This window comes from Scardinius erythrophthalmus (genome assembly GCF_964197995.2).
Source record: "Scardinius erythrophthalmus genome assembly, chromosome: 11".
Taxonomy (NCBI): Eukaryota; Metazoa; Chordata; class Actinopteri; order Cypriniformes; family Leuciscidae; genus Scardinius; species Scardinius erythrophthalmus.
This window is the reverse complement of record NC_138231.1, coordinates 18,043,801-18,071,378: the sequence shown is the minus strand read 5'-3', so window position 1 is coordinate 18,071,378 and position 27,578 is coordinate 18,043,801. Positions and strand designations below refer to the sequence as shown.

At 42.7% G+C, this 27,578-nt stretch overlaps 1 protein-coding gene across 2 annotated transcripts in view; it reads left to right on the top strand.

The window, feature by feature from the left end:
- The window catches only part of rev3l (REV3 like, DNA directed polymerase zeta catalytic subunit), a 258,594-nt gene that overhangs the window by 61,639 nt on the left and 169,377 nt on the right, over positions 1-27,578 (top strand). For both annotated transcript variants that reach the window (XM_081379520.1, XM_081379521.1), the window contains 3 exons: positions 6,377-6,537; positions 21,016-21,130; positions 21,212-21,306. In XM_081379520.1, coding sequence (XP_081235646.1) covers positions 6,377-6,537; positions 21,016-21,130; positions 21,212-21,306 — 371 coding nt within the window. The remainder of the gene's footprint in view (positions 1-6,376; positions 6,538-21,015; positions 21,131-21,211; positions 21,307-27,578) is intronic.

Below are 27,578 nucleotides of genomic sequence, written 5' to 3'. Positions count from 1 at the left end.
AAGGGCACCTATTCGCCTTTGGCTAAGCCACACCCTAGAATGTAGATTGACCAATCACAGCGCAGCCAAGAACGAGCTCCGACAGAGGTCCGACACTTTTTCACAGCGCTCCATTGACTTTAACGCAGGCGTCTCATATTTTTGGTCTCGGCAGGCTATTACCGTCGTAGTTTTATCAAAAATATGGTTAAACGTTGTGCCTGGGGCATTTGTAACACAGATACGCGTTTCCCAGAGAGGTTGGAGGGGGGTGTCCGTTTTTTTCCCTTTCCCAAAACCGAAGTCAAATCCTGACAAGGGTCGTCTTTGGATTAAACTGTGTGTGTGGACGTCCTCACAGTCAGCTAAACCCCTCAAGGATCAACAAGCACACTTTTGTGTGCTCTAAGGTAAATTTTGCTTTTAACCTTACTGTGAAGTTATACTAGTTAGACAGTTTTAGGTTATGATTTCGGTTCTCTACCCTAATTAATGAAGAATCAAGGTCCTAGTAGCATGCAAGCTTAGCGATAGTTTAGTTATCACGTAAGTTAAGTCAGGATTGTATGTTTTGACTAGCGGCTGGATGTTAGCTAACTTTGTTATTCAAGATACAAACACATAACGTTAACGTTATCCTATCTTGAATAACAAAGTATCTTGAATAACAAAGTTAGCTAAAACAAACAGCATAAAACTGTCTAACTAGTATAACTTCACAGTAAGGTTAAAAGCAAAATTTACCTTAGAGCACACAAAAGTGTGCTTGTTGATCCTTGAGGGGTTTAGCTGACTGTGAGGACGTCCACACACACAGTTTAATCCAAAGACGACACTTGTCGGGATTTGACTTCGGTTTTGGGAAGGGAAAAAAACGGACACCCCCCTCCAACCTCTTTGGGAAACGCGTATCTGTGTTACAAATGCCCCAGGCACAACGTTTAACCATATTTTTGATAAAACTACGACGGTAATAGCCTGCCGAGACCAAAAATATGAGACGCCTGCGTTAAAGTCAATGGAGCGCTGTGAAAAAGTGTCGGACCTCTGTTGGAGTTCGTTCTTGGCTGCGCTGTGATTGGTCAATCTACATTCTAGGGTGTGGCTTAGCCAAAGGCGAATTATGACTCCTTTCACAAGATGTAAAATAAGTCTCTGATGTCCCCGGAGTATGTATGTGAAGTTTTAGCTCAAAATACCCAACAGATCATTTTTTACAGCATGTTTAAATTGTAATTTTTTGGGGCTCAGAAAAATGCGCTGTTTTAGTGTGTTCCCTTTAAATGCAAATTAACTGCTGCTGCCGGCACAGGGGGCGGAGCCTCACGAGCTCACGCTTCAGTCAGGACAATCTCATCTGATAATATCAGAACAGAAACTCTCAGTTGCGGTGTTCATTTCGACTCAGAGTCGGACAATAATGCCCACAGAGCCAGATAATATATGCTGTATGGACATAGAACAGGTATAGTTTAGTTTAATTATGGTTATAACTTATTTGTCATCTGCTTTTATCCACTAATACAAGCCTGCTGTAGCAAAACCCGTTTGAATGATGACCAAAATATAGTGATGAGTTCAGTGAAGTTTATTGTACATCACACAAAAGATGAGCGTTAGTTTTACTCCAGAGAATCTCTGTGAATAAACATAGTATAAGAAGTGCGCATTAAAGTCTTATCCATAAACTCTCTCTCTCCCTTTCATTATCAACAACATACACAGCGAAGTACACAAAACACTCGTTACAACTGACAGTAAACAAATATACACACCTTTTCAGTGGGTGCTAAATAAACTGGTAAACCTTATATCCGTAAAATGACTCGAAGAGCTGTCATAAAGAGCGCGCTCGCACTTTCATTTCTTCCGTGTCCAGTCACGTTAGGCCTGTTGCTCCGGAGAGTATAAGCTTGATCACAAACAGTACAGATCCATCCTTGAGTAACAACGGGAGTAAATGAAGACTGTTATGTTCATTCTTACATCCATCAACAACACACCTCAATCGCTTAGGAGACATTCTTGTCTACAGCTGCTCAAGCGTCGAACAATGGCGGACTCTGTGTCCAGCTCACTCAGGGCGGGTCTAGGCTCAAACTGAAGTGTCACTCAACAGTCGTGGGAGGGGCTTGCTCAATTCTACGTCACATTGCGCCGAATCTGAGAACAGCTCATTCTGAGACAGTGCTTATGATTTATTGAGATTGTAAAAAAAACACTGGGTGGATTTTTATCATTCTAGGGTGGTTTTGCTCACACACTGCCAACACACATTTATGTTCAAACACCATGTAAAAGTGAATTTTGCATAATAGGTGCCCTTTAATATAACTCCGATTGTATTCGTCTGAAAGAAGAAAGTCATATACACCTAGAATGGCTTGAGGGTGTGTAAATCATGGGGTAATTTTCATTTTAAAGTGAACTACTCTTCTAAGGACTGTTCCACAGGTGCATATGCAATAGTTGTTTATGGTTCATTGAACATGCATGAAAGACATTGTTTAATAAAAATCTCTAGAACGTATTTGGATTTTACAAAATTATCTTTCTATGAATATAATTTCTATGAAATCTCACCTACAGGGAAGTGACAGAAATTAACTTTCCCATTAAGGACAACTGCATAATACTTTTAATTATGAAATTATTAGCCAATAATGAGTGAGTCATAGAAGAATTCATTCAACTGTTTTGTTCAAAATGGCTGATTCATTCTGGAGCAAAACAAGTGACTGGGTCACTAAATTACTGAACTGATTCGTTCAAAACCCTGGATTCGTTTAGTAACCTCACTATGTGTTGCTCGCCTTGGAGACGCGTGCATCTCTTTTGCTGTGGCTTGTTGTAAATTTTTATTTTTTTATAGAAATAACTATGGCCATTTTTGTTTATTTGATCTTATTTTATTAGACTGTTTGCTTGTCTTGTCTTGTTTTGTAACTTTTGCTGTTGCTTGTTTGATATTTTTTTTTGCCACTGTATTTAAAATTTTGGGTGGATTTTATTAATTTGGGCATTTTCCCCCGACCCCCTGAGAATGTCTGACCTTGCTTCAAGAGAATGAATTTCATTCATTAATTTTAATGATGAAATAGTATAGACTTTTTTTTTAAATCACAATTGTGAAGTGCATAAGCTTTCTAGCATTAATATTAGGCTACTATAGCAACATTTTAGTTGAGAACAGTCTAGTCTCAGCCTCAGAGGTCACGTATTGGCTGAACATCTGATGCCTATGGCACACAAAATTGGAAACACTTCAGGAATTCTACAGGATTTCCAGGAGATTTGTGTGTTGCATTCTTTAACGGTCAACCTGGAAACTGGTCCATCAGCTTCATCTCATCCTCGTTGACTGCAACAGATTTACTATTTCTTGCTGTGAGCAGTCTGAAGGTCTAGCTACGCAAGACTAAGGACATTCTGTTTCGCAGTCACATTTTGACTAGCACATTTGACACATTAACCTATTAACTGCCCACGCCATGAAGTAGCTCTACTGAGTAGGCTAAAGGTATGATGAAATATTTTTTCCATGTTTTAGAGGGCTAGATAATTGGTCGTAGTTAGTTGACATCACTGAATTGTTATTGTTTGTCACCAGTTGCACTTCAGGTTGTTCTAACTATTATGCATCTCTTAAAAGGGTCACAACATGTGTTTCGTGTTAGTGAAGCTGTCGCAATAATCGTGTGTTTTGCAGTAAAGCAGATACAATTAATTACTTTTGGTGATGGTGGTATCCTGCTAATTTGTGTGTATTTTTGGTAAAGCTACTGAAATTATGTATCCAAGATGCATTTATATCTGGTGGCCTAAAACGTTTATTTTATTTTTTATGAATAGAGGAGTCAAAATTTCAAATACATGTAGTTTTATGTAGGTTTAAGGTCCGACAAATACTTGAATGGGCCACATATTTTTTTCTAGCGGGGGTTACTTTGTTACATCATCGGCACCTTTCGTTTCTTCAGATGCCCCATCTTTAGTGCTTTGCTGGCTCTGCAATGAGCATGTTTATATGCACGCAGTTAACTTCCAAAAATCAGCTTATTGAAATAACCAGTTGTCCCGGTTTACATGAAAACCAATAACCAGGCAACACAAGTAAACCATGTTTACAAGACTTTATTAATAAATCAGGTTTTTTTCCCACCCGGTAGTGAAAAAAAAAAAAACATATTCATTCGTGTATCTGACTCGTGCTGTTACATTTATGATGTTGGTTGTGATGTTAAATAAAGCTTACGTTTAAAAAAAAAAGTATTCTAACGTCAGCATATTTCCTCTCATGCACTTACAGATGCAGCATTTTGACTGTACCACTTCTACTTTGACTCTTTCTTGACCTAGGAAATTATAAAAATTGTTTGTTTAAAAATAGTTGGTTATATCCGATATCGCATATTGCCAGTTTACCCAATAGTATTTCGACACCACAGGTTGCCAGTTGGCAGAAAACACAGCATATTGCAGCCATGGAAGCCAGCGAACAAATTGGGTCAGAGATCGCAGATTCTACCCAACCTAAAAAGCCTCCGCACCCTGCTAAAAATCTCTATGAACGGGAGCATATTAAAACTCATATCAACTAATAAATCAATAAATCAACTCATTAACTTATTGTGTAAGAATGCTCGCATTCTATTGTCAATTGTGCTCGTTCCTGTAACCTGTCCTTAACCCTGGAGAACCCAAGAACCCTTTTCTTCTTTGGAAAATTATGATCTATGCATTAAATTACTGCTATAAGTTCACTGAACACCAAAATATCCACTTTTTCAATTTTAACCCTTTATTCCCTAATTTAGGATTTGGGCCAAATTTGACCCATTGGGCTTTAGGCGTATTATGATTAGGGCCAAATTTGACCCATTGGGCTTTAGGCGTATCATGCCATCCTGGTACAACTCAACCTGTTCACCTTGAAAGTTCATGTCAGGCAACTCAAAGCCTTTGTTTCGCCAACTGTAAGTTTTTGCGGCACGATTTGGCTCCATCTGTGGGCTAGCAGTCTCGGCAAACGGCACATCTTCATCACTAGACGAGTCATTGGACGAGTCACCGTCTTGGGCAGAAGATTCACCACCATCACTTTCATGCGGTTGAAACAATTCATCAATTCATCGCTATCGCTGTCCAATTCAGGGCCAAAGTCACTATCATCAGTTTCAAGTTGCTCCTATACTTGTCTTACAGTGATCTTTCTCTGTTGCTTTCCCTGTCCTGAAATGGGAGCTGCCATACTCCCTAAAAAGATATACTACTTTATTAGTCTCTGGCCCTGTACTACTGAGGTAACTTATTAAAATATATTATACTAATGAAATTATTTCAAGGCTTTAGCCAAATACAGGCCTGTCACCATTCTCCATCAAAGTCACTCAAAGAACCAAAGGGTCATTTTTGACCCGACATTTTTTTAACCCATACACCCAGAGGGTCATTTTTGACCCATTGTTTTTTTAACTAGCTCAGAGTCGCTAATTTATCCAAAAAGAATATAAAACGTACTTCTAGGCATTCTGCAAGCTAATACTAAATAGATTAACAAAAAATACACAATTTTACCAACCGCTGGTTTGCTGAGAAGACGATTTTGTTTGGGTAGGTTTCCAGCTCAACAAAACAGCATGTGGTCAGCCATCTTGTAACTACCACTCTGGCACTTGTGAGTTCAATATTCATCCACTAGGTGTCTCTATGCAGGGGCCAGAAGTGGCACTCTGGGCTTTTGAAGTTAAATTAAAAAAAAAATAAAAATTGTTTGTTCATTTTGGGTAGCAGCAATTAACAGCGGACAAATTTGACCCCGTGGGTTCTCCTGGCAACCAGCGTGAGTGTTAAGTCTGAGCAAGTCTCCCAATATTTTGAATTTGGACTGCAGTACCCATTTCAGCCGCTAGCTGTCAGTCTCACATACTCCACCTTTAAATGAGAAAAGCATTGTCAAATGGCATTGTTTTCATGTAATTAACGTTGTTTAAAAATAAAATATCAATGATTTTGCTGTGCTGTTTTTGTGCTTTACTGAAATAGATTTGCATGAGATTCATGAAATTTGTCTTGTATTGGCATCTACTAATGAAAATTCGGTACCAAAGTAACCTTTTGTGATGTGGTGTGTTCTAGAATTTATGAGTGTTTGTCCTGGTAAACAAATTGTCCTCACAAAGATGGCAAGATCCAAAATCCTGGTCCTTATGGGGACATTTTTTGGTCCCCATAAGGAAAACTTAAATGTGAAAAAAAAAAAATCTGTGATGGGTAGGTTTAGGGTTACAAATAACATGGAAACATGGAAAAGAACATGGAAAGCCAGTGTGTGTGTGTTTGGTGGGTATATCATGTGTTTGGTGTTACTGATTGAATGCATGTTTTCTCTCTGTAGGGTGAGTGAACTCCTGCAGGGTGGAGCTGTAATGAATAAGAGTTTTCAGCCCCATGAAGCTCATATTCCCTTCCTGCTGCAGCTCTTTATCGATTACAACCTCTACGGCATGAACATGATCAGTCTTGCTGCTGTTAAGTTTCGAAAAAGCAGTGCAACAGGTAACGCATGCAGACATTCATACACACAAGAATTAGTCTCGCTTTGCCAGACTTTTGATTATTAAAAGTCTGATTCACATTGCCCACAGTGCCACCCACTTAGAAAGAGATTATCTGACCAACATGTAAAACAGCAGGATGGTCAACTAGCCCAAAATCCAACTAGTTTATTAGTTGAAGAGTTTGATTTGAGTTTGTATCGATTTTTTTTCCTTGTCTTTTTAGCTTTAATGTTTTAAGCAGTGATGATTTAAACGGGATTAATTTAGAGGCTCAACTTCTGAAGATTTGTAATAATACCTTTTAGTTAGGGATACACCGTTACCACACTTTTTATGCAAATGAGTCCCAGCCTCTACTTAATCTGCCATCACAGCATGTTGAGTTCGTCTGTTTTTTTTTAATATCCCGCTGCCTTTCTGCTAGTGAGTTTAGGGCAATATTTTGATTTTTCTGTCGTGATTGTGAAAAAAGTCGCCATTATAGGTCAGTCATGCTGAATCGAGACTTGCCATAGAAACTTACATCAGGGAGAAAACTGGACAGTGTTATAAGCTTTTTCGCCTTTACGTGTAAAAACACTAAGGGAAGCAGGTTGAGGAGGTGACGGAAAGACGGCGGATATCAAATCTAGTAATAATGTCAATGATTAAGCCCTATCACTCAATAAATAATCACTTTTCTGAGTGTTTTTGAAAGTTTTTGTATTTTGTTTGGTTTAATAATTAATATTACATTTGCGATAATGACTCTCACTCAGCTTGTGAATTAGCAGAACTTCCTCGCAGCCACTTCAAAATTGTTCACAAGCTTCTATGGATTTGATTTTGGTTGTCATTTGTTGAAATAAATACAAAAAAATAGTGTGTCAGTTTGTCTGCTGAATATGACCCTCTTGGATTCTCCTCTGTGGTCATATGTGAAAGTGAATATTTACAATGACAACAATAAACCTTCAGTTACATTTTAACTTTCCAACAAAGAAATGGATGAACTTCTGTCAGCTTGTTGAACACATTTTTATTTGGATATTTCTACCATATAATGGCTGAAGCAGCAACGATGGATCTGAATAGATCTTCTTTGGATAGCCCCTAACTGCAGTGAATCTTTGGAAGGCCATCAAGAAACCTTCAGTTGATTGGTTGTTAGCCAGCTCTGTGTGGATTGCTGTACTTGACATGCAGCCAAAGACAACACCCCAGGCCTTCATCGATGCTCTTTTCTTAACATCATCTTTCACAAGGTAGGGCCCAAAGATATCTACTGTTGTAAACTCAAAGGGTGCAACAGGCTGCGATCTCTCTCTGGCGGTAAATTACTCATCACTCATGACATTTCTTTGTTTTGGTCTTCCTACACTGAACGCAGCTGTCAACAACCTTTTGAGCTATTCTTCTACCCCTGATGACCCAAGCTTTCCTCCTCATCCTAAGCAGAGTTTCAGCCAATCCTCCGTGGCTTTCGCTGTGAAATCTTCTTTAAAGACCTGCACACTTCCACCACAAACCAAAAGCCCTGAGTCTGGATCCTTATAGACAGGGTTCGTACGGGTGCTTGTAATCCTTGAAAATGCTTGAATTTTGATGTTTTCAAGGTTTAAAAAGTGCTTAAATTTGGGATAAAATGCTTGAAAATGTTTGAAATTGTAACTATTTCTTTCACAACAAATACCTATCTGACTGAATAGTTCGTTTATTAAATGGAGAAATAAAATGTAGACCTTCAGATACAGAGCGATTAGCGCTACGCTGGTCTGAGCAAAAGTAGACGGAGTTTTCATTTTGATTTCCGCGCTTGTTTGGATGCCTCGTTTTTATTGGCTGCGTGGGTATTCGTCACTGAGCACAGCGGCAAAAGTTGAACTATTTTTGACCGCGGCGTGCGCGCGAGCTTGGTCGACGAAGCAACAAAACGTACTCGGTTACCTAATGTAAACTCTTTCCTCTCTAGAAGAGGAAAGAGTATTGCGTAAGTTGCTTACGCTACGGGTAAAGTCATTTTTTCTCGAGGTATGAAGAATAAAAAAATGTATCCTTAATTTTGTATTCATTGTCAACGCAGTGCAGCAGACAGCAGACCTACAGCAGGCTATCTAGCGTGCTCATAGGCTGCCCTGCGGCAACTGCAGCAGCCTACCACTGAGCCTTGCGTGACGTCACGCCCGAAGCGCCCTCACACGTCACAGCCTGCCAGAATGGGGGTGGTTTAGCCTATATAAGGACGGCTCGGAGGCTGCTTCCCTGGTTTTCATCGACTGAAGCGAAATGAGCTCGTGGCGCGAGCACGACAGGTTACGCAATACACGTTCCCTCTTCTAGAGAGAACCGAGGTTACATTAGGTAACCGAGTACGTTCTCTTACGAGAGGTTCTCACGTATTGCGTAAGTTGCTTACGCTACGGGAACCCCTTGTCAACGCCGTGCGCGCCGAGCATCCACCACATAAGTCCCAATGGAAGCCCGGGGGACACAGATAAGTGGGAATAAGGCGGCCAGCAACGCGGGCCAGCACATGTACATAAGCACCTCTTAGGGGATACAGAATGGCGCTGCTGGTCCATCATAGAGAATATCAACCCTTATAGTGCAGGTCAACCAGGAGAGCTAAGTCACGTGAGAATAGCCTGCGCACGAACAAACTGGGCAGGACATACACACGATTTAGACTGATAAAAGTCTAGCCTGCAAGGCGGGAACTTCCAGGTTATAAAACCTAACAAATGTAGAGGGGGAGGCCCAGCCTGCCGCCGTACAAATGTCATGAATAGAAATCCCGCTGGACCACGCCCACGATGAGGCCATGCCTTTAGTGGAATGAGCCCTGATGCCCAGAGGGCACTGCAGGTGTTTTGACGCATAAGCTGCCACTATCCATCTGGACAGGCTATGTTTCAAGGCGGCGAGACCCTTGGTGCGCCCACCAAACGAAACAAAGAGCTGCTTCGAGCGCCTGAAGGCGGCGGAGCGTGTGATGTAAACTCTCAGCGCCCTGACGGGGCAGAGGAGGTTATCATCGCCCTCGCTATCGGATGCTGGCAGAGCCGATAGAGAGATGACCTGCGCTCTGAAGGGAGTGCCACTCACCTTGGGGACATAACCATGTCTCGGCTTGAGGATGACTTTAGAGTCATTTGGTCCAAACTCGAGGCACGCGCCGCTAACAGACAGCGCGTGTAGATCCCCCACACGTTTGACTGATGACCGAGCTATCAGAAAAACGTTTTTGAGCGAAAGGTATTTTAGATCCACAGAATCTAACGGTTCAAAGGGATGTGTTTTCAGGGCCTCTAGGACCAAAGTAAGATCCCAGACAGGAACCGAAGGGGGCCGCGGGGGATTCATCCTCCTGGCTCCTCTAAGGAAGCGGATGATGAGCTCGTTCCTTCCTATTGACTGGCCGTGTGTAGGCACTGCGAACGCTGCAATAGCCGCAACATACACTTTGAGCGTGGAGGGGGACCTGCCCATATCCAGCAGCTCTTGAAGGAAGCGAAGCACCCACGAGACCCCACAAGTTTGTGGGTCTAGATTTTTGTCGGTACACCATTTTGTAAACACAGACCATTTAAACGCGTAAAGCCTTCTCATAGAGGGAGCTTTAGACTGCGTGATCGTGTTCACAACCCCTTCTGGCAAGGCAACTGGTATCCGTTGATTACCCACGCATGCAGAGACCAGGGGCCGGTTGCATAAATGGTTAAGACTAGTCTTACAACTTAGTCATCACATTTTTTTCTTTATGACTGTTCATAACTGTTTTGAGTCAGTTATATAAAAAACGTAGATTGGTCTAATTTGATACTAGAAAGTAATACTGATTGTCCCTTGACTCAACGCTAGGTGGTCATACTAGTACTTAAGACACAGTCTTAACATAAGGGCTATTTTTATGCAACCGGCTCCAGCGCTCTGGATGGGGATGCCAAATTGAGCCGCCGGCTTGAGAGAGAAGATCTCTCCTCACCGGAATCGGCCACGGGGCTACGTGTGAAGGCCGCATCAGCTCTGGGAACCAGGCTTGGTTCTCCCATCGCGGGGCTAAAAGGAGCACCGAGTGGCGCGCTTCCCTGATTCTCTTGATTACCTGTGGTAACAGCGAGATCGGAGGGAAAGCGTACAGTGGGCGGCTGGGCCAGATTTGGGTCCTCGTTCTTTGAAAAGAACCTTGGACAATGAGCGTTGTCTTTTGACGCGAAAAGGTCGACCTCCGCTTTGCCGAAAGGCGCCATAGTAGCTGGACTGTCTGAGGGTGCAGGGCCCATTCTCCCGGGGAATGTTGTCCCTGGACAGTCTGTCTGGGCCATCGTTCAAGTGCGCGGCTCTCAGGGAGCGAAGCGAGCGCCGAGGCCAAACGAGGAGGCGTTCTGCCAGATCGCAGAGATTACTGGATCTGACACCGCCCTGGCGGTTCACGTAGGACACCACAGACATGTTGTCTGTGCAGACTGGAACGTGGTGGCCCCATATGTATCGGTGAGGCACTCGAGCGTTCAGCCAGCGCTGCAGCGGGCGAATACGCAGTAAGCCCAGCTGGAGCACAGCTGCAGCTGACGCCATAAAACCCAACATTCTCTGAAATGTTTTCAGAGGAGCGATGCTGCCCTTCTGGAAAGACGCGGCCAGGCGTTGAACACGGCGCACGCGCGCTGTGTCGACAAGCGGGCCGTCATAGCCACAGAGTTCAGCTCTATTCCCAGAAAAGAGACTGACTGACTGGGCAGTAATGAGCTCTTGGTCCAGTTGACCGTAAGACCCAGGCTTTCCAGGTGGCTGAGAAGCACTGTTCTGTGAGATATAAGTTCTATCTCTGACTGTGCCAGAATCAGCCCATCGTCCAGATAGTTCAGAATCCGCATACCCCGATTTCTCAGGGGAGCGAGAGCTGTGTTCATGCACTTCGTAATGTACGGGGTGCTAAAGACAGGCCGAACGGAAGGACGGTGTATTGATATACCTGACCGTCGAAGGCGAATCTCAAGAATGGCCTGTGACGGGGTATTATCTGAATCTGAAAGTATGCGTCTTTCAGATCAAAAGAAATAAACCAGTCCCTTGGGCGAATTTGCGCGAGTATCTGTCTGGTTGTGAGCATTTTGAACGGTCCTTACATGAGAACTTCTGTTCAAATATCTCAGATCTAAGATAGGTCTTAGAGCTCCTTCCTTCTTGGGCACAAGGAAGTAACGGCTGTAAAAGCCTGACTCGCACAGAAAAGGAGGTACCGGTTCTATGGCCCCTTTGCACAGCAGTCTCGCTATTTCTGTGCGGAGTAGGTGTGCTACTTCTATATTCACTCTCGTCTCGGTCCGTGCTTGAAAGCGCGGGGGACGGCAAGCGAACTGCAGCGAATAGCCCTGTTTTACTGTGCTCAGCACCCATTCTGACATGCCTGGAATAGCTTCCCATGCTTCTGCATGTACAGCTAAGGGCAGAATGGCCTCCGGGTTTCGATTGCCGCACTTCGCGGGGTCGAGAACCTGAATCAGAGGTGTGGGCGCGGAGCGCACGCTCTCGGTGCTTGAATACGGCGGCTCGCTGACAGCGATAGCTCGTTGTTTTACACACGATGTCCCGGTTGCTTTGGGACGGGGAGCATTTTGTGGGAAAAATGGTTGCGCGAGCAGCGGGCAATATATGTCAATATAAAATGTTTGTCAGTAAGTGTGAGCGCTCGTGAGCGGGCACAGGACTTGCATTCATAACATGACCGGTAAGAGGTAGCCTTGGCCATGTAACAGAGCGGGCAGTGAGTAGGTGTGGGCACGGGTTTGTGGGCACATATCCTACATTTAACACTCGAGCGGCATTTGCCAGCTTTATGAGAGTGGGCTCTGTGAGAGAGACATGGGGGATTATCGTGCTTGTGTGTAAGGGTGAACACTGAGACGTGGGCACATTTTCTACACTTAAAACGCCAACGCCGTGAGCCGGATAACCAGACATTACACTCTTTTGAGATTTCTCTGGGTTGCTGTAGAAACGGTGGTTGCATCCAGGCGAGCGGGTTGTATTACCGGCTCGTTGGTTGCAAAATACACTTCTGCAGTAGCCTTTCTAAGGGACTGACAGAGTAATTCTTTGAAGGCTCATATGTTTAAACGCTTATAATACTCACGGGAGGTTGTGAGAGGCGGGTTCGCATTCTGTATGTAAGAAAGCTGGCCGCGAACTCGGAGAAGTGATCAGCATAATTTTTATCTGCCGCCAGAGCCAGGATTCGAACACTGGTCTCTGGCGCGAAAGCCTAAGTTTTTGCCACTGAGCCACAGGGGAAAACACATAAGCTTTCGGTCAGCGTGAGCATATAAGAGAGCGTCATCATGTCTGTGTTTGGCGTTTGTTTGCAGGCGTTTGTTTGCAGGCGTGCATGTATTATAACAGGCTTATTTACTGCAATATTAATATTTCCAGCCGCCTGAACTTGAGAGGGGACTGAGAAATGTGTGAGAATTGGAGGTTGGTCCGGCCTCGGTGGGACTAACAACACTCTCTCTCCTCCTTTCGCCGGTGAGTGAGGCACGCAGGGTGCTGAACATTGCTCGTGACCGTCCGCTCTGACCTCCCTTGTGAACGGCGCATATGCGTGGCACAGACAAAGGGAGAGAGCGCGGGAAGAGGTTTGTAATAGGCGAATAGCCAGAGAGCGTCAACATGACTTGTGTAGGCGTTTGTTTGCAGGCGTGCATGTACTATAACAGGCTCGCTTACTGCAATATTGATGTTTCCAGCCGCCTGGGACTAAAACACTCTTTCCTCCGTTCGCCGGTGAGTGACGCACACGAACGGGGCGAGAGAGCGGGAAGAGGCGTCATCATGTTTTGTGTCGGCGTTCGTTTGCAGGCGTGCATGTATTAAGACAGGCTCATTCACTGCAATACTGATTTTCCAGTCGCCTGAACTTAAGAGGGGACTGAGAAATGTCTGAAAAATGGAGGTTAGTCTGGCCTCGGCGGGACTAAACCACTCTCTGTCCTTCTTTTGCCGGTGAGTGACGCGAACGGGGCGTGAGGGCGGGGTAGCTTTCTTGTAACGTAAAGAAAACTAGCCCCGTGACCGTCCGCTTCTGTCATCCCTTGTGAGCGGCGCAGTTTGCGTGGCTCGAACAGAGGGAGAGTGTGTTTTCGGTGGTCTCTGGGAGCGGCTCATTTTCTTGCGCGGCTCGTCTCGACCCAGGCAGAGAGCGCAGATCACGTGGTGGTCTCCGTCACTGAGTGAGGCTCGCAAGAGCCACGGGAATTGCGAGGCATTTTTAGAAAAACGCCTTGCGCTCTTTTTAAGAAAGTGTGCGTCGCAGCGGCGAGCACACACACAGAAGCAATAAAGGATATTGTCGCCGGATAGCGCAGCAGGCATGGATGGCTGAAGGCGGCGAAGACGGCCGGCTTCCTCAGTTGCTGTCCTAGGCTTGCTAATCGCTTGCTTCGACGGCAACGGCTTCTCTTAGAGTCCAGCGATGCGTAGAGCTCGCTGAAGAGATGAAAATCGGGGAAGCAGCCTCCGAGCCATCCTTATATACGCTAAACCACCCCCATTCTGGCGGGCTTTGACGTCACGCAAGGCTCAGTGGTAGGCTGCTGCAGTTGCCGCAGGGCAGCCTATGAGCACGCTAGATAGCCTGCTGTAGGTCTGCTGGCTGCTGCACTGCATTGACAATGAATACAAAATTAAGGATAATTTTTTGGCTTTATATCTCGAGAAAAGATGACTTTACCCGTAGCGTAAGCAACTTACGCAATACGAGAGAACCTCTCGTAAGAGAACGTCCTCATGCGGCGCAAGCCATTGAAATAAATGGGTTTCATAGCACAGCGCATTCTGCGTCCTGACTGAAAGGGCCATTAGTGATTGAGAGTACTTGGTGTGATAATGTAATGTAGGTATTTCATGTCAGTTATGGCACGTTCATTTGTGGAATATGCAGTGAACATAGCCAAAGTTACAGCACAGTAACTGTAACGTTATATACCCGCAAATTAAAACCTGCAAACGTCAGCCCAGTGCATAACAACAATCGTTGATTGCTGAACAGAAATCGTGTCAGATGGAGTGCCATAAAAGTAAGTTAGCCTACTGTAAGCTTGAGGATGCAATATTTACACTGCTCTATTCCAGTAGATAACTGTATATGTCTTGGCAATGAAATACTTTTTTTTTTTGTTAAATACAATAGAGTAACATAAAGCAGACATAATAGTAATAGGGCTATGCCGGTAATCTTGACAACTGCACCACCATGGCTGAGTGCACTGGCGGTGGTCCGCCAGACCACATTTTTTTGTATGTGAATATTATGACACGAGTGAAGCACAAAGCTTTGTTTACAAAATAGAAAAATAGGTTAGCAATTAAATGTTACATCGCAGCCATGGAAACGTTTGGATTCATGACGAATGAGAGAGTTGTGCGTGAGCCCAAAAATGTAGCCTGCTTTGTCGGCTTTGAATTCTGGTTTGCGATCTGGTCACCCGATTATCAGCGAATTTAACAATATTCCATATCGAAAGCTTGAATTGTCTACTTTTAAACTAAACAATTCAAAACGAAAATAAACCGACTAGCCTACTCTCTGCTTATGTAATCCGTATGAAGTGTGCATTTCTCTCTATATAGGCGCGTTCACTGCGAAGATGACGAGTCAGCATCGCCAACTTCATTTTTGCAGAGGCGACACTGACACAGAAAACGCTAGTTTATTAATAAACAATTAAAATGCCTCCTTGCCATATTTGACACATTCATAATCATTACTTTTGCTGGTTCTTTGTGACAGCTGTTATGTGCGTTATTGGCAGCGTCGCCCTCCGGTTACATGAACAAGTCACTGCATCAGCACCAAAAACATGGAGATTTTATTTTATAGAATAATCACACAACCTATTCGATATTCTATAATTAAATAAACTACTCGAATATTCAAAAATCGTGACTTATCCCTGCATGGAATCTCTTGTTTCTTTTCCCAAATCTTCACTCACATCTCACCCATTTTCAAAGAGGATTATAAACATTTCTTCCTTGGTTCGCTTTTAATTAGGCCTATTATTTTCGTATGCTTTGCTGTGGTGAAGTATAACGCTATAGGGCAGATAGCCTACTTTTTTCCTTGTACGTCAAATTCTTTTTAACACAGTTTGTGCTTGTTATTAGACATGCGGCGTGTCAAGTTTATTTGTAAAGCGCGCTTCGCACGCTGATTTAGTTTCGATTTCTCTGACAGCGCAATATCAAACATAACCTAAATGTCTTGCCCTTGTGGAAGATAAAATTCGCTCTTCATACCTTTTACAAGAAGTAGCCTAGAAAACATGAAGATATCAGAAAAGGGATCGATGGTCTCTTTCCTGCTCGTGTCCCACGTCCCTCTCAAAGCGCAGAGCGGTAGGCTGTATCACGCGTCTTTTTTTCTTTTTTCTTTTTTTTAAATAGATTTAACTTTATTATATTATTTAATTTTGACAATATTTACTGATATTTATTTCAATGCTTTACAGGCTTTAGTGTGTTGTTTCTTTGACGGAATTGCTCAAATAAACACTTTTTGCTCAAATAAACACACATTTTTTTTATTTCAAAACCCCCCAACCACCGCACCACCGCCGGTAGTTGGTCCTGTAAGCGCACTGGGTAGTACATTAACATTAATAATTATATGTTGGGAATTTTAATAATTAATCAGGAATATGATTAATATATATATATTGCATATTACAGTTACATTAAATTATCGAAACTGAAAATAGATCGATTGTATATATGAATAACCAATCACAACGAATTATAATTCCTCATTCAGATATCAATAGTCTATTTCAGATCATTATATGAAATAACCCTTAATGGAAATTAATGTAATTATCAAACAGTGGTTTGTCCCGCAAACGGCCGTAAGATTAACTTATCAACTTCTCAAAGTTATCACTGCTTATAATTTCAGGAATTATAGTTCTGGCCATAAAACTATTCTCCTGTCCTTATAAACTTAACAAATCGTAAAGCTTTGTAGGTTAAGATCGAAACATCTCATTGACTTGGTTATATGAGCATTTTAGACAGAAACAATCAAGCATATAATGGTTTTAATAATTGAACTAATTACTACATCGAACTAAGGAATACAAATTCTACAATTTACGCGGGAGGGGCCGACATCAGACTGCGCCAAACGGAGGTTTTGAAGAAAGACTTCAGGAATCTGATCGATACGGTACGCAGCACATCGCCTGATATAACGATTATACCCCACCGCCCTGAGAGGTGATAGCGGAGAGAGAAAAACAGCAAAACAACAAAAACAACATATCCTCTGAGTATGTAACATCCCCACCCTAAAAAAAACAAACATACAACATCATGTTTGTCACAATTTCCACAAAGGGGGGGGGGGGGGGGGGGTTAGTAGCCTACTGCAAGTCCTGAAAATGTTTTAATTTTACGGTAAATTATTTTAATTTTTTTTCACTGTTATGTTTCAGTTAATAAATCTACATACACATTAAAATAACACGAAGTAAATGACAAGTAACCTATTGACATAGCCTTTCTAAATTATAGAAAAACTGGGCACACAATGTTAACGTGTGTCTACTTTGTTTAAATTTAATCAATTTGAATTCGTTTAACCACAATATTTATCTTGAATTTATCTGTGACCTCAGCTCAGATTACTGCCGCGGCAGATTACGTCATAAAGAGAATAAACTGACACTTTTCAAAGTCTGTGATTACAGCGCCACTCAGCGGTAAAAGGCAGCAAATACACATCCCAATTTTGCCACCGCGGGAACGGCGGCGGTAAAAGTCTCATTCTGGTTGTCCACCATCTGTACATGGCAAGGCCATGCTTCAGCCTTTGCATGATGAGAGGGTCTGATTATAATTTAACCAACAGTAATTCTGGATTGCGTCCACCAACAAGTAAATAGGAAATAAGCGAATCAGAACACTGCGCGCCAAACCAGCAGTATGTGCGCAAGCGTGAACCACTAGTGTTTCTGTCTCTGGATCTGCCACTGCATCACTTTTCTCTCTGCGTGGCGTGGAGTGTCCGTTTTTATGTCGGCTCTCATGTTAGCTGGTTAGAGCTTGTGTTAGAGCACAATGCCTGCGTGACACACACACAAATCGAGCCGCGCCGAAACCGCGTGCTAGAAATAGAACCGCAACCGACGCCTATTTTTCACGCGACACGCAAGAGTGTTGGAAGTTTTCAGACAAAATAGAAGGCGCAAATACATATTAATAAATTACATTTTGATGCTTGAAAGTCTCTCGGTTTTGACAAATGCATATAATTGTAATTAAAAAAATAGGCCTAATTATCGATTTTCAAACATTGCCCCTGTCAATAGGCCTACAGAACGAAATATTCTGTAGCCTATTTTGCCGTCAATACTGCCGACGTTGTCTTTGCTGTATCAGGCTATATATATTATGTTGAACATCCAAATATAGATGGTCTGTCGGCGCACAGAGCCACGCAGTCGCAGACAGCACGTGAAGTTCGTGAACACCGAATTCCCTTTTCTTTCTTATCTTTGTGTTTGAACAGACATGTGCACGAAAAAATAAGCCAGTGTCCGTCTCAACGAGTTTCCCCGTAAACGCAGTCAAAATAAAACGGATGCGTGTCATTACCGGTATTAGATACGTGCATTCGTCTTAAAGGAGAACTTGGTAGCTTTTTTAACTTAATAAAACTGTCTAGAAATCATTTGGATGGTTAAACAACCTGTTCTGGTGATATTGGTGACTTTCCCCGCTCCCCCCAGCGTTCCCAGGCGGAAAACCAACCTTGCAACTTGTTCACTACCGTCCCGGCAAGATAGAAATTGGAAGTCTCGTGAGAAGCGAAAGCGAGAACGAGAACGAGCGCGAAACACAAATTGCTTTACGGCAATTCGACATAAACACACACGCATGTATGATGTATTACCAGATTACCCACCTCGATAGACATAGCTCCACGCGATACAGTTGGCTTGCTCCGATCAAAACAAACGCACATGAGCAGCGGTAGAGAAGGGGAGGAGGCCGCCGCAAGTGAGTTTTTTACGACTGTGTTGTGAAATATACGCCCCACCACAGCTGTAGGGGGAGCTCGTGGGGAAAACATGCGACAACAAAAGGGAAAATCAGCGAAGAAGTGACTAGAGTTCGCTAGAGTTGCCGAGTTCGGCTTTAAAGGGACAGCACCCAATATACCTGCAGCTGTTTGTGTCACCAAAGTTAATCAAACAACAACAGAGAAAGAGAAAAATCACGTTTTGTCAAAAGATAAACTGTATTAATAGTTAATAGTTAATTTACCTGAAAAACATAAAGCACTGCTTTATTTCTCGTGTATTTGTTTTATTGTATTTATATTTGTATTTTGTTTATTAGTTTCTATGCAGATGCACTAGGCCTACCCTACACAATTACCCCAATCATCCTAGAATTATTAATTTTGGCAATGTAGTATCTGGATATTTGCCGCGGGACGAGGGCTTCGATTACCTCTCTCTTTTTTGACCATACATGTGTTTGCACCCCTGTCTTATACACAGTTTGAAAGCAGCTGAAATCACACTAACAAGTAGGCCTATCTTGCGGATGTCGTCGCTGGATATTGCGTATATTGCATAGCATCCTCGATGTTGAATTAATTTAGCAAGGTGATCTACAGTGAAGGTGAACATCATAACAACTAAGGGGTGAGTGGAACTTGTTTACAGGACCTGCCGTGGTCACATTTATGCCAAAGTCATTTTGCAAACAGGTTATTCGGCCCTTGATGGCATCGGAGGTGTTATATTCGCTTGTTGGACAGATCACAATTTTTGAAATTTTCTTTCTTTCTTGAAAGACTCAGGAAGTTTTCCTTCAATTGACTTCATCACTAGTGGATTTTTAATAGTGCCAGTATTACTCACTCAGTCACTCAAATCTCCAAGTGCCTTTTCTACTGCTTGTTTTAATTAAACTATTTTCCGTGGCTGGTGATTTCTGATAGCAGGTTTTTTTTTGCAAGTCCTCTAATATTTCAGTTGCAATAGCTGTCACGTTTCCATAGCAGTTTTCCAAGACATAGAAAATGTCATCAGCTGTATTATAAGTGGAGAGGCTGAGATTTCGTACAATCCTTTCATCCAGACTGTCTAGCACCTGAATCTATTTTACCTCCTTGGGACCGGTAGGCTCACCCTGCTTCTAAAGCGCTTCCCAGTCTCTCTTCCTCCTGTGAAAGTCACATTTATAACCAATGAACTTTGGAAGGGATGTGGGCTTTAACTTAATTGTTGCCACGGGGTAGTTGGAGATCATTGGTGGAGGTGTTGTTCTCTCTGCCTCTCGTCTCGCCCATATGAATTCAGCTTTTCTCAAAACTAATCTGGTAACGCAGAAGTTATTTTGATCACCTGTTGGGAAGCATTGCTGCCACTGGCTGTACAGGTCTTTTGCAGTCTTTGTTAAATTTCGAAGATGACTTAGCATGAAGTCCTATACTTTGTGATTGCCATCTGGAGCTGCTGCTACCACTGAGCGGTACGGTACAGTACAGTATGATTCGGGATGGTAAACCCTGATCTGGCTTGCGTTTCCAGCGCCAACAGTACCCTTACTTAATAGGCGTGGTGTAGCCTATGCCGGAAAGAAGCGATCGGCATGTTTCTCAATACCAAGTACACAAAGTTCGGACTTGCCAAGTCCGACTCAATAGGAATGGATCTCACAACCTGGATCAAATTTTCATAAATCTTTAGAAATAAACCACAGATTTGAGCTTTAAACAACTGCATTCATCCAGTCATTCATTAATCAGCTATGCATTCCGTTAATTTTGTGAAGTGGTAAGTTTTGTCGGGGCGCGAAGAAATATAGTACACTTAAATATATACTTTATCAGCTTATCATCAGCATAACAGTGAAAACTAACGGCATGATATTGTACCATTTTGAAATAAAATATATATCGATGTCTATTTTGCACTCTTGACAATTTAGTGTCACCTTTTTCATTTCTGTGCAATTTTTTTTCTGCACAGTGGCTGATTTGTAGTTTGTAACACCAAAAAATTCTCGAAGTTTTCGGATTTCCCATTCATTCCCTGTGTTGGTCATTTTTGACTGCGAAGGAGCCACGTGTGACTTTTTTTGTACATTCACATAGCTAATGCGACAAAAGTCTCCAAGTATCATCCCATTCCGACGAAGCAAATTTTTTTTTTAAATTCAAAACGCTAAAATTTTCGGTCATTTGACGTAAGAAGCCAGAGGTTTAAAAAGAGTGATGTACATGTCAGAATTAAGGAAATTAAACTTATTACAAATTAATACATGAGAAGAAAAGGAAATAAAACAACACAAATGTATGTTTTTTTTCTCTTGAGACTACACACACACAGGGTGTTAACGAGAGTATAAAGAAAGTTTAGAGTTTAACTCAATACATGTACTTTTTTACACTTTGCACCGCTATTACTACTTGTTTCTTTAGGAGAGCAGATGTTGGGCAGCACCAGCCCATGGAAGAATCCCTGTATGTCCAAACTCAGTGACAGCGAGCTGAGGGATACAATGTGTACTCGCTGGGAGGAGGACAACATACCAAGGTGTGTTTGTGTTGTTGCTATATGTCAATACATACCAGCATTGTATGTCATTTTTACCTTTATTTCATGTGTGTTTTGCAGTTCTCTGGTTTTAGAGGAGGTGGAACGGATGAGTGTGTGCGAGCTGGAGGTCGATGCCGTGGCTGCTGATGTTCTCAACCGTTTAGAGATTGAGAGTAAGGATTGGTTGATTTAAAAAAAAAAAAAAAAAAAAAATTTGTGTGTGAGCATGAGCGGGTCCCTGCCTACACCGGGTAATAACATCTGTGGTTGCATACATCACTAATCAGAAATCGGTGTGGTTGTGGAAAAAAAAATGGTTGGCACACTTTCAGTTTTTATTTCACTGAATATATTACTTTTTGAGCACAGACATTATGTAACAAAAATGTACTTTACATATGTTTGTGCCAAATAACTTGATTTAGATTAATTTTCTTTTTAACAGCCACACATTGCTGCAAGTTTAAAAACTATGCTTTGGTTGATTGACATGTCGGTTCTATTGTCTGGGACTTGTCACGATAGATAGCATTAAAGCCCAAAGTATACTTTGGTTTTTACATGTACGCTAGTGGTGCAACGATTCAAATTACTCACAAATCGGTTTGTATCATGGTTTTAGGGTCACTGTTTCAGTACAATTAGGTATGTTAAGGGAAAAAAAGGACTACTATCAAATAAAAATAAAGAAAATGAACAACAAATACTCTAAATACAAGCAAAGATACAAATAAAATTAAAGCTGCAAGCAGCATTTATCGGGGTTCAAGCTATTAAGGCCTTTAAGGTTTTTAAGCACAAAAGCATCAAAAGTTATTAAGTTTTATTTAGCAAGTATGTAACCACTGACATAATAGATGGAAAACACCATTTACAGCCAATACAGGCAATGTACCATAGGAAATATATGGTTTTCAAAGCTTTTTAACAGTTATAGTACCACCTATTGTCCGATCTACATGAAATTTTGCATGCTTGTTTAGAATGTTATGGCACATATGCTCACCAATTTTCGTGAAGTTCTGAGTTTTTGTTTATGATTTATAGGCTTTTTAGTGTATTTTGCCACGCCCCTTTTTTAAATGACCTTATTACAGCCATCCAAATGCAAAAGTTCAACTTTTTTTTGATAATTATTGATCTAGAGAGTCCAGAGAATTGTCCTAGACTGGTCTGGTTCCGATTGGGCGAAAAACCTAGGACTAGTTCGCAAAAGTAGGTTTTTAACGTGTTCACGAATATTTAATGAACGGTTTAATTGACAGCAATGGTTCTTAAGACAAAGTTGTTCGGCATGGGCAGATCTATCAAATGATATGCATTTTTTGAAGAAATTTGTTACACCACGTGATTACAGAGCCATAAAACTCGTTAGCGCCAGCTAGTGGCCGATTTCTTTCAAAATTCTTACAGACCTCTAGGGCCATGAGTTGAACATGCCCATCGAGTTTCGTTTCGATCGGCCTCCGTTAACCTTGTCTAATAGGTGCTCAACTTCATTGGCCGATGGCGGCCATGTTTTTTGAGATACGCCAATGTCCTCATAGACATACATGGCACCTTGGACCAAGACACTGCATGCCAATTTTCAAGTCAATCGGACTAACGGTCAGGTGGTTATAGCCTGTTTTATGTTTTTTTTTTCATGTTATAGCGCCACCATGTGGTCAATCGCCGTGATTTTTTTTTACTGTGACCTCAGATTGACCTCTTACATATGTGTACCGAGTTTGGTGAAAATATCTCATTTCGTTCACGAGTTAGCCATTTTAGTAAAATCAGCTCCGCCTCCTGCAAACGTTTTGACGCCCCTTAGCGTCCGTGAATCGAAATTTCAACTTTTTTCCGATAATTATTGATATTCAGACTCTAGAGAACATTTCTGCACTGGTTTGGTTCTGATTGGCCAAAAAAACCCTATATTAGTTCACAAAAGTAGGTTTTGGACAAAATTCAAAATGGTGGAAAAATCAGGGCAATTACAATAGGGTTTCAGCACTTCGTGCTTGAACCCCTAATAAAGTGTTTTTCAGGTAGGTCTAACATTAGTTTTCAGGTAGAGAAATTGTAAAATAACATTGCGTATTTGACTGCATAAATTGAAGATATTCCTCATTAAAGTTACTAAAGCTATTCAATCTAGAGCAGTGAGTGTTGTCCTTGTCTTTTGTTGTTTGGTTAACATTAAAAACACAGACAGCAGGAATATTAGCCTGCTGTCACTTTAAGATATAAAGCACTGATCCAGTACACCCTGATACTGATACATGTCTCGACTGTTTCATTCACTTAAGATGTAACCAACTGTCTGCTAGGATACTCACCAAGACGGGCATGTTGACATAATTAGGGCCCGAGCACCGATGGTGAGAGGACCCTATTGTTTTTGCTCCGTTTATTAGGGCCCGAGCACCGATGGTGAGAGGACCCTATTGTTTTTGCTCCGTTTATTAGGGCCCTAGCCCTGAAAGGGCGAAGGCCCTGTTGTTTTCCTAAGGATTTTTATTATTAGGGCCCAAGCCCTGAAAGGGCGAAGGCCCTATTGTTTTCGTTAGGATTATTTTTATTAGGGCCCAAGCCCTGAAAGGGCGAAGGCCCTATTGTTTTCGGTAGGATTATTTTTTTCTATTATTAGGGCCCAAGCCCTGAAAGGGCGAAGGCCCTATTGTTTTCGGTAGGATTATTTATTAGGGGTTCAAGCACGAAGTGCTGAAACCCTATTGTAATTGTGCTGATTTTTATTATTATTAGGGGTTCAAGCACGAAGTGCTGAAACCCTATTGTAATTGTGCTGATTTTTATTATTATTAGGGGTTCAAGCACGAAGTGCTGAAACCCTATTGTAATTGTGCTGATTTTTATTATTAGGGGTTCAAGCACGAAGTGCTGAAACCCTATTGTAATCGTCCTGATTTTTAGGGGTTCAAGCACGAAGTGCTGAAACCCTATTGTAATTGCTCTGATTTTTATTAGGGGTTCAAGCACTTCAGTGCTGAACACCTATTGTAATTGTTAATTTTCCCATGATGCAACATTCAGACATAAAACTGATCGGGCAGACCAAACCGTAAGTCGTGGAGACTTGAAACTTTGGGGGCTGATAGTACTCACACCGCCTACAGCGTCACCAAGGCCCGCCCCGATCGGCCTGACGGGGGCGCTACAGCGGGCAAAAGTACGAAACGGCTCATAACTCATCAACCGTGAGGCGTAGGCTCAAGTGTCTTATATCGCTGGAATCCTTGGCTCGAGGCGGACCAGATGCATGCCTCGGATTTGCTCGTCACCCTGGGAAAATTTTAGGGTATTTGGGGTTTTTCCAAAAACCTACTTTCGCGAACTAGTCCTAGGTTTTTGGCCCGACCGGAACCAAACCAGTGCGGCAAGATTCTCTGGAGTCTGATTGTCAATAATTATCAAAAAAAAGTGTAAATTTCGCTTCACGGTCCCTAAGGGCCGCCAAAATGTTCGAAGTGGGAGGAGCCCATTTTGCTTAATTGGCTATAACTCGTGAACGGAACGAGATTTTTGCACCAAACTCAGCACACGCATGTACGAGCTCATTCTGTGGTCACGTGAAAAAGGGCGCAGCGACTGGCCACTTGGTGGCGCTATAACTGTTAAAAGGGTGTCAAAATGATGTATTTCTATGGAAAAAACACATGAAATGGCTGAAAGCGGCCATCTTGCTGTCTGATTTGCATACAAGCTCACAAAATCGGGCATGCGCATGCGTCACGTGATCCTGAAGAAGCTTGAAAACTTTCATGGACGTCGGGCCATTGGTGGCGCTTTAACTGTCATAAAGGTGAGAAGGCCTCTGTATTACCCTATGCAAAATGACATTTAAATGACTGAAAAATGGGGGGAAAAGAGCAGAGCTTCACCAAATTAGCTGAGCACATGCGCCATATTATTCTAAAGAAGCGTGCAAACTTTTATGGAGATCGGGCCATCAGTGGGGGTGTCACAGTTTAAAAGGTAAAAAAAAAATGCACCACATTTCCATGATAAATGAGCTAAAAGGGCAACAAACGTTCTTTTTCCTCTCCGAGGCACATGATAGAAGGCTGGATAAAGTTTTTGGAACGCAGCAGCGCAGACGGCAAGCGCCTAGACCATATAGTTTTTTTTTTAGAGGCCTTTTTGTGGCCCTTTTTTAGCCACTTATTAGGGGTTCAAGCACTTCAGTGCTGAACACCTATTGTAATTGTTAATTTTCCCATGATGCAACATTCAGACATAAAACTGATCGGGCAGACCAAACCGTAAGTCGTGGAGACTTGAAACTTTGGGGGCTGATAGTACTCACACCGCCTACAGCGTCACCAAGGCCCGCCCCGATCGGCCTGACGGGGGCGCTACAGCGGGCAAAAGTACGAAACGGCTCATAACTCATCAACCGTGAGGCGTAGGCTCAAGTGTCTTATATCGCTGGAATCCTTGGCTCGAGGCGGACCAGATGCATGCCTCGGATTTGCTCGTCACCCTGGGAAAATTTTAGGGTATTTGGGGTTTTTCCAAAAACCTACTTTCGCGAACTAGTCCTAGGTTTTTGGCCCGACCGGAACCAAACCAGTGCGGCAAGATTCTCTGGAGTCTGATTGTCAATAATTATCAAAAAAAAGTGTAAATTTCGCTTCACGGTCCCTAAGGGCCGCCAAAATGTTCGAAGTGGGAGGAGCCCATTTTGCTTAATTGGCTATAACTCGTGAACGGAACGAGATTTTTGCACCAAACTCAGCACACGCATGTACGAGCTCATTCTGTGGTCACGTGAAAAAGGGCGCAGCGACTGGCCACTTGGTGGCGCTATAACTGTTAAAAGGGTGTCAAAATGATGTATTTCTATGGAAAAAACACATGAAATGGCTGAAAGCGGCCATCTTGCTGTCTGATTTGCATACAAGCTCACAAAATTGGGCATGCGCATGCGTCACGTGATCCTGAAGAAGCTTGAAAACTTTCATGGACGTCGGGCCATTGGTGGCGCTTTAACTGTCATAAAGGTGAGAAGGCCTCTGTATTACCCTATGCAAAATGACATTTAAATGACTGAAAAATGGGGGGAAAAGAGCAGAGCTTCACCAAATTAGCTGAGCACATGCGCCATATTATTCTAAAGAAGCGTGCAAACTTTTATGGAGATCGGGCCATCAGTGGGGGTGTCACAGTTTAAAAGGTAAAAAAAAAATGCACCACATTTCCATGATAAATGAGCTAAAAGGGCAACAAACGTTCTTTTTCCTCTCCGAGGCACATGTTAGAAGGCTGGATAAAGTTTTTGGAACGCAGCAGCGCAGACGGCAAGCGCCTAGACCATATAGTTTTTTTTTTAGAGGCCTTTTTGTGGCCCTTTTTTAGCCACTTATTAGGGGTTCAAGCACTTCAGTGCTGAACACCTATTGTAATTGTTAATTTTCCCATGATGCAACATTCAGACATAAAACTGATCGGGCAGACCAAACCGTAAGTCGTGGAGACTTGAAACTTTGGGGGCTGATAGTACTCACACCGCCTACAGCGTCACCAAGGCCCGCCCCGATCGGCCTGACGGGGGCGCTACAGCGGGCAAAAGTACGAAACGGCTCATAACTCATCAACCGTGAGGCGTAGGCTCAAGTGTCTTATATCGCTGGAATCCTTGGCTCGAGGCGGACCAGATGCATGCCTCGGATTTGCTCGTCACCCTGGGAAAATTTTAGGGTATTTGGGGTTTTTCCAAAAACCTACTTTCGCGAACTAGTCCTAGGTTTTTGGCCCGACCGGAACCAAACCAGTGCGGCAAGATTCTCTGGAGTCTGATTGTCAATAATTATCAAAAAAAAGTGTAAATTTCGCTTCACGGTCCCTAAGGGCCGCCAAAATGTTCGAAGTGGGAGGAGCCCATTTTGCTTAATTGGCTATAACTCGTGAACGGAACGAGATTTTTGCACCAAACTCAGCACACGCATGTACGAGCTCATTCTGTGGTCACGTGAAAAAGGGCGCAGCGACTGGCCACTTGGTGGTGCTATAACTGTTAAAAGGGTGTCAAAATGATGTATTTCTATGGAAAAAACACATGAAATGGCTGAAAGCGGCCATCTTGCTGTCTGATTTGCATACAAGCTCACAAAATCGGGCATGCGCATGCGTCACGTGATCCTGAAGAAGCTTGAAAACTTTCATGGACGTCGGGCCATTGGTGGCGCTTTAACTGTCATAAAGGTGAGAAGGCCTCTGTATTACCCTATGCAAAATGACATTTAAATGACTGAAAAATGGGGGGAAAAGAGCAGAGCTTCACCAAATTAGCTGAGCACATGCGCCATATTATTCTAAAGAAGCGTGCAAACTTTTATGGAGATCGGGCCATCAGTGGGGGTGTCACAGTTTAAAAGGTAAAAAAAAAATGCACCACATTTCCATGATAAATGAGCTAAAAGGGCAACAAACGTTCTTT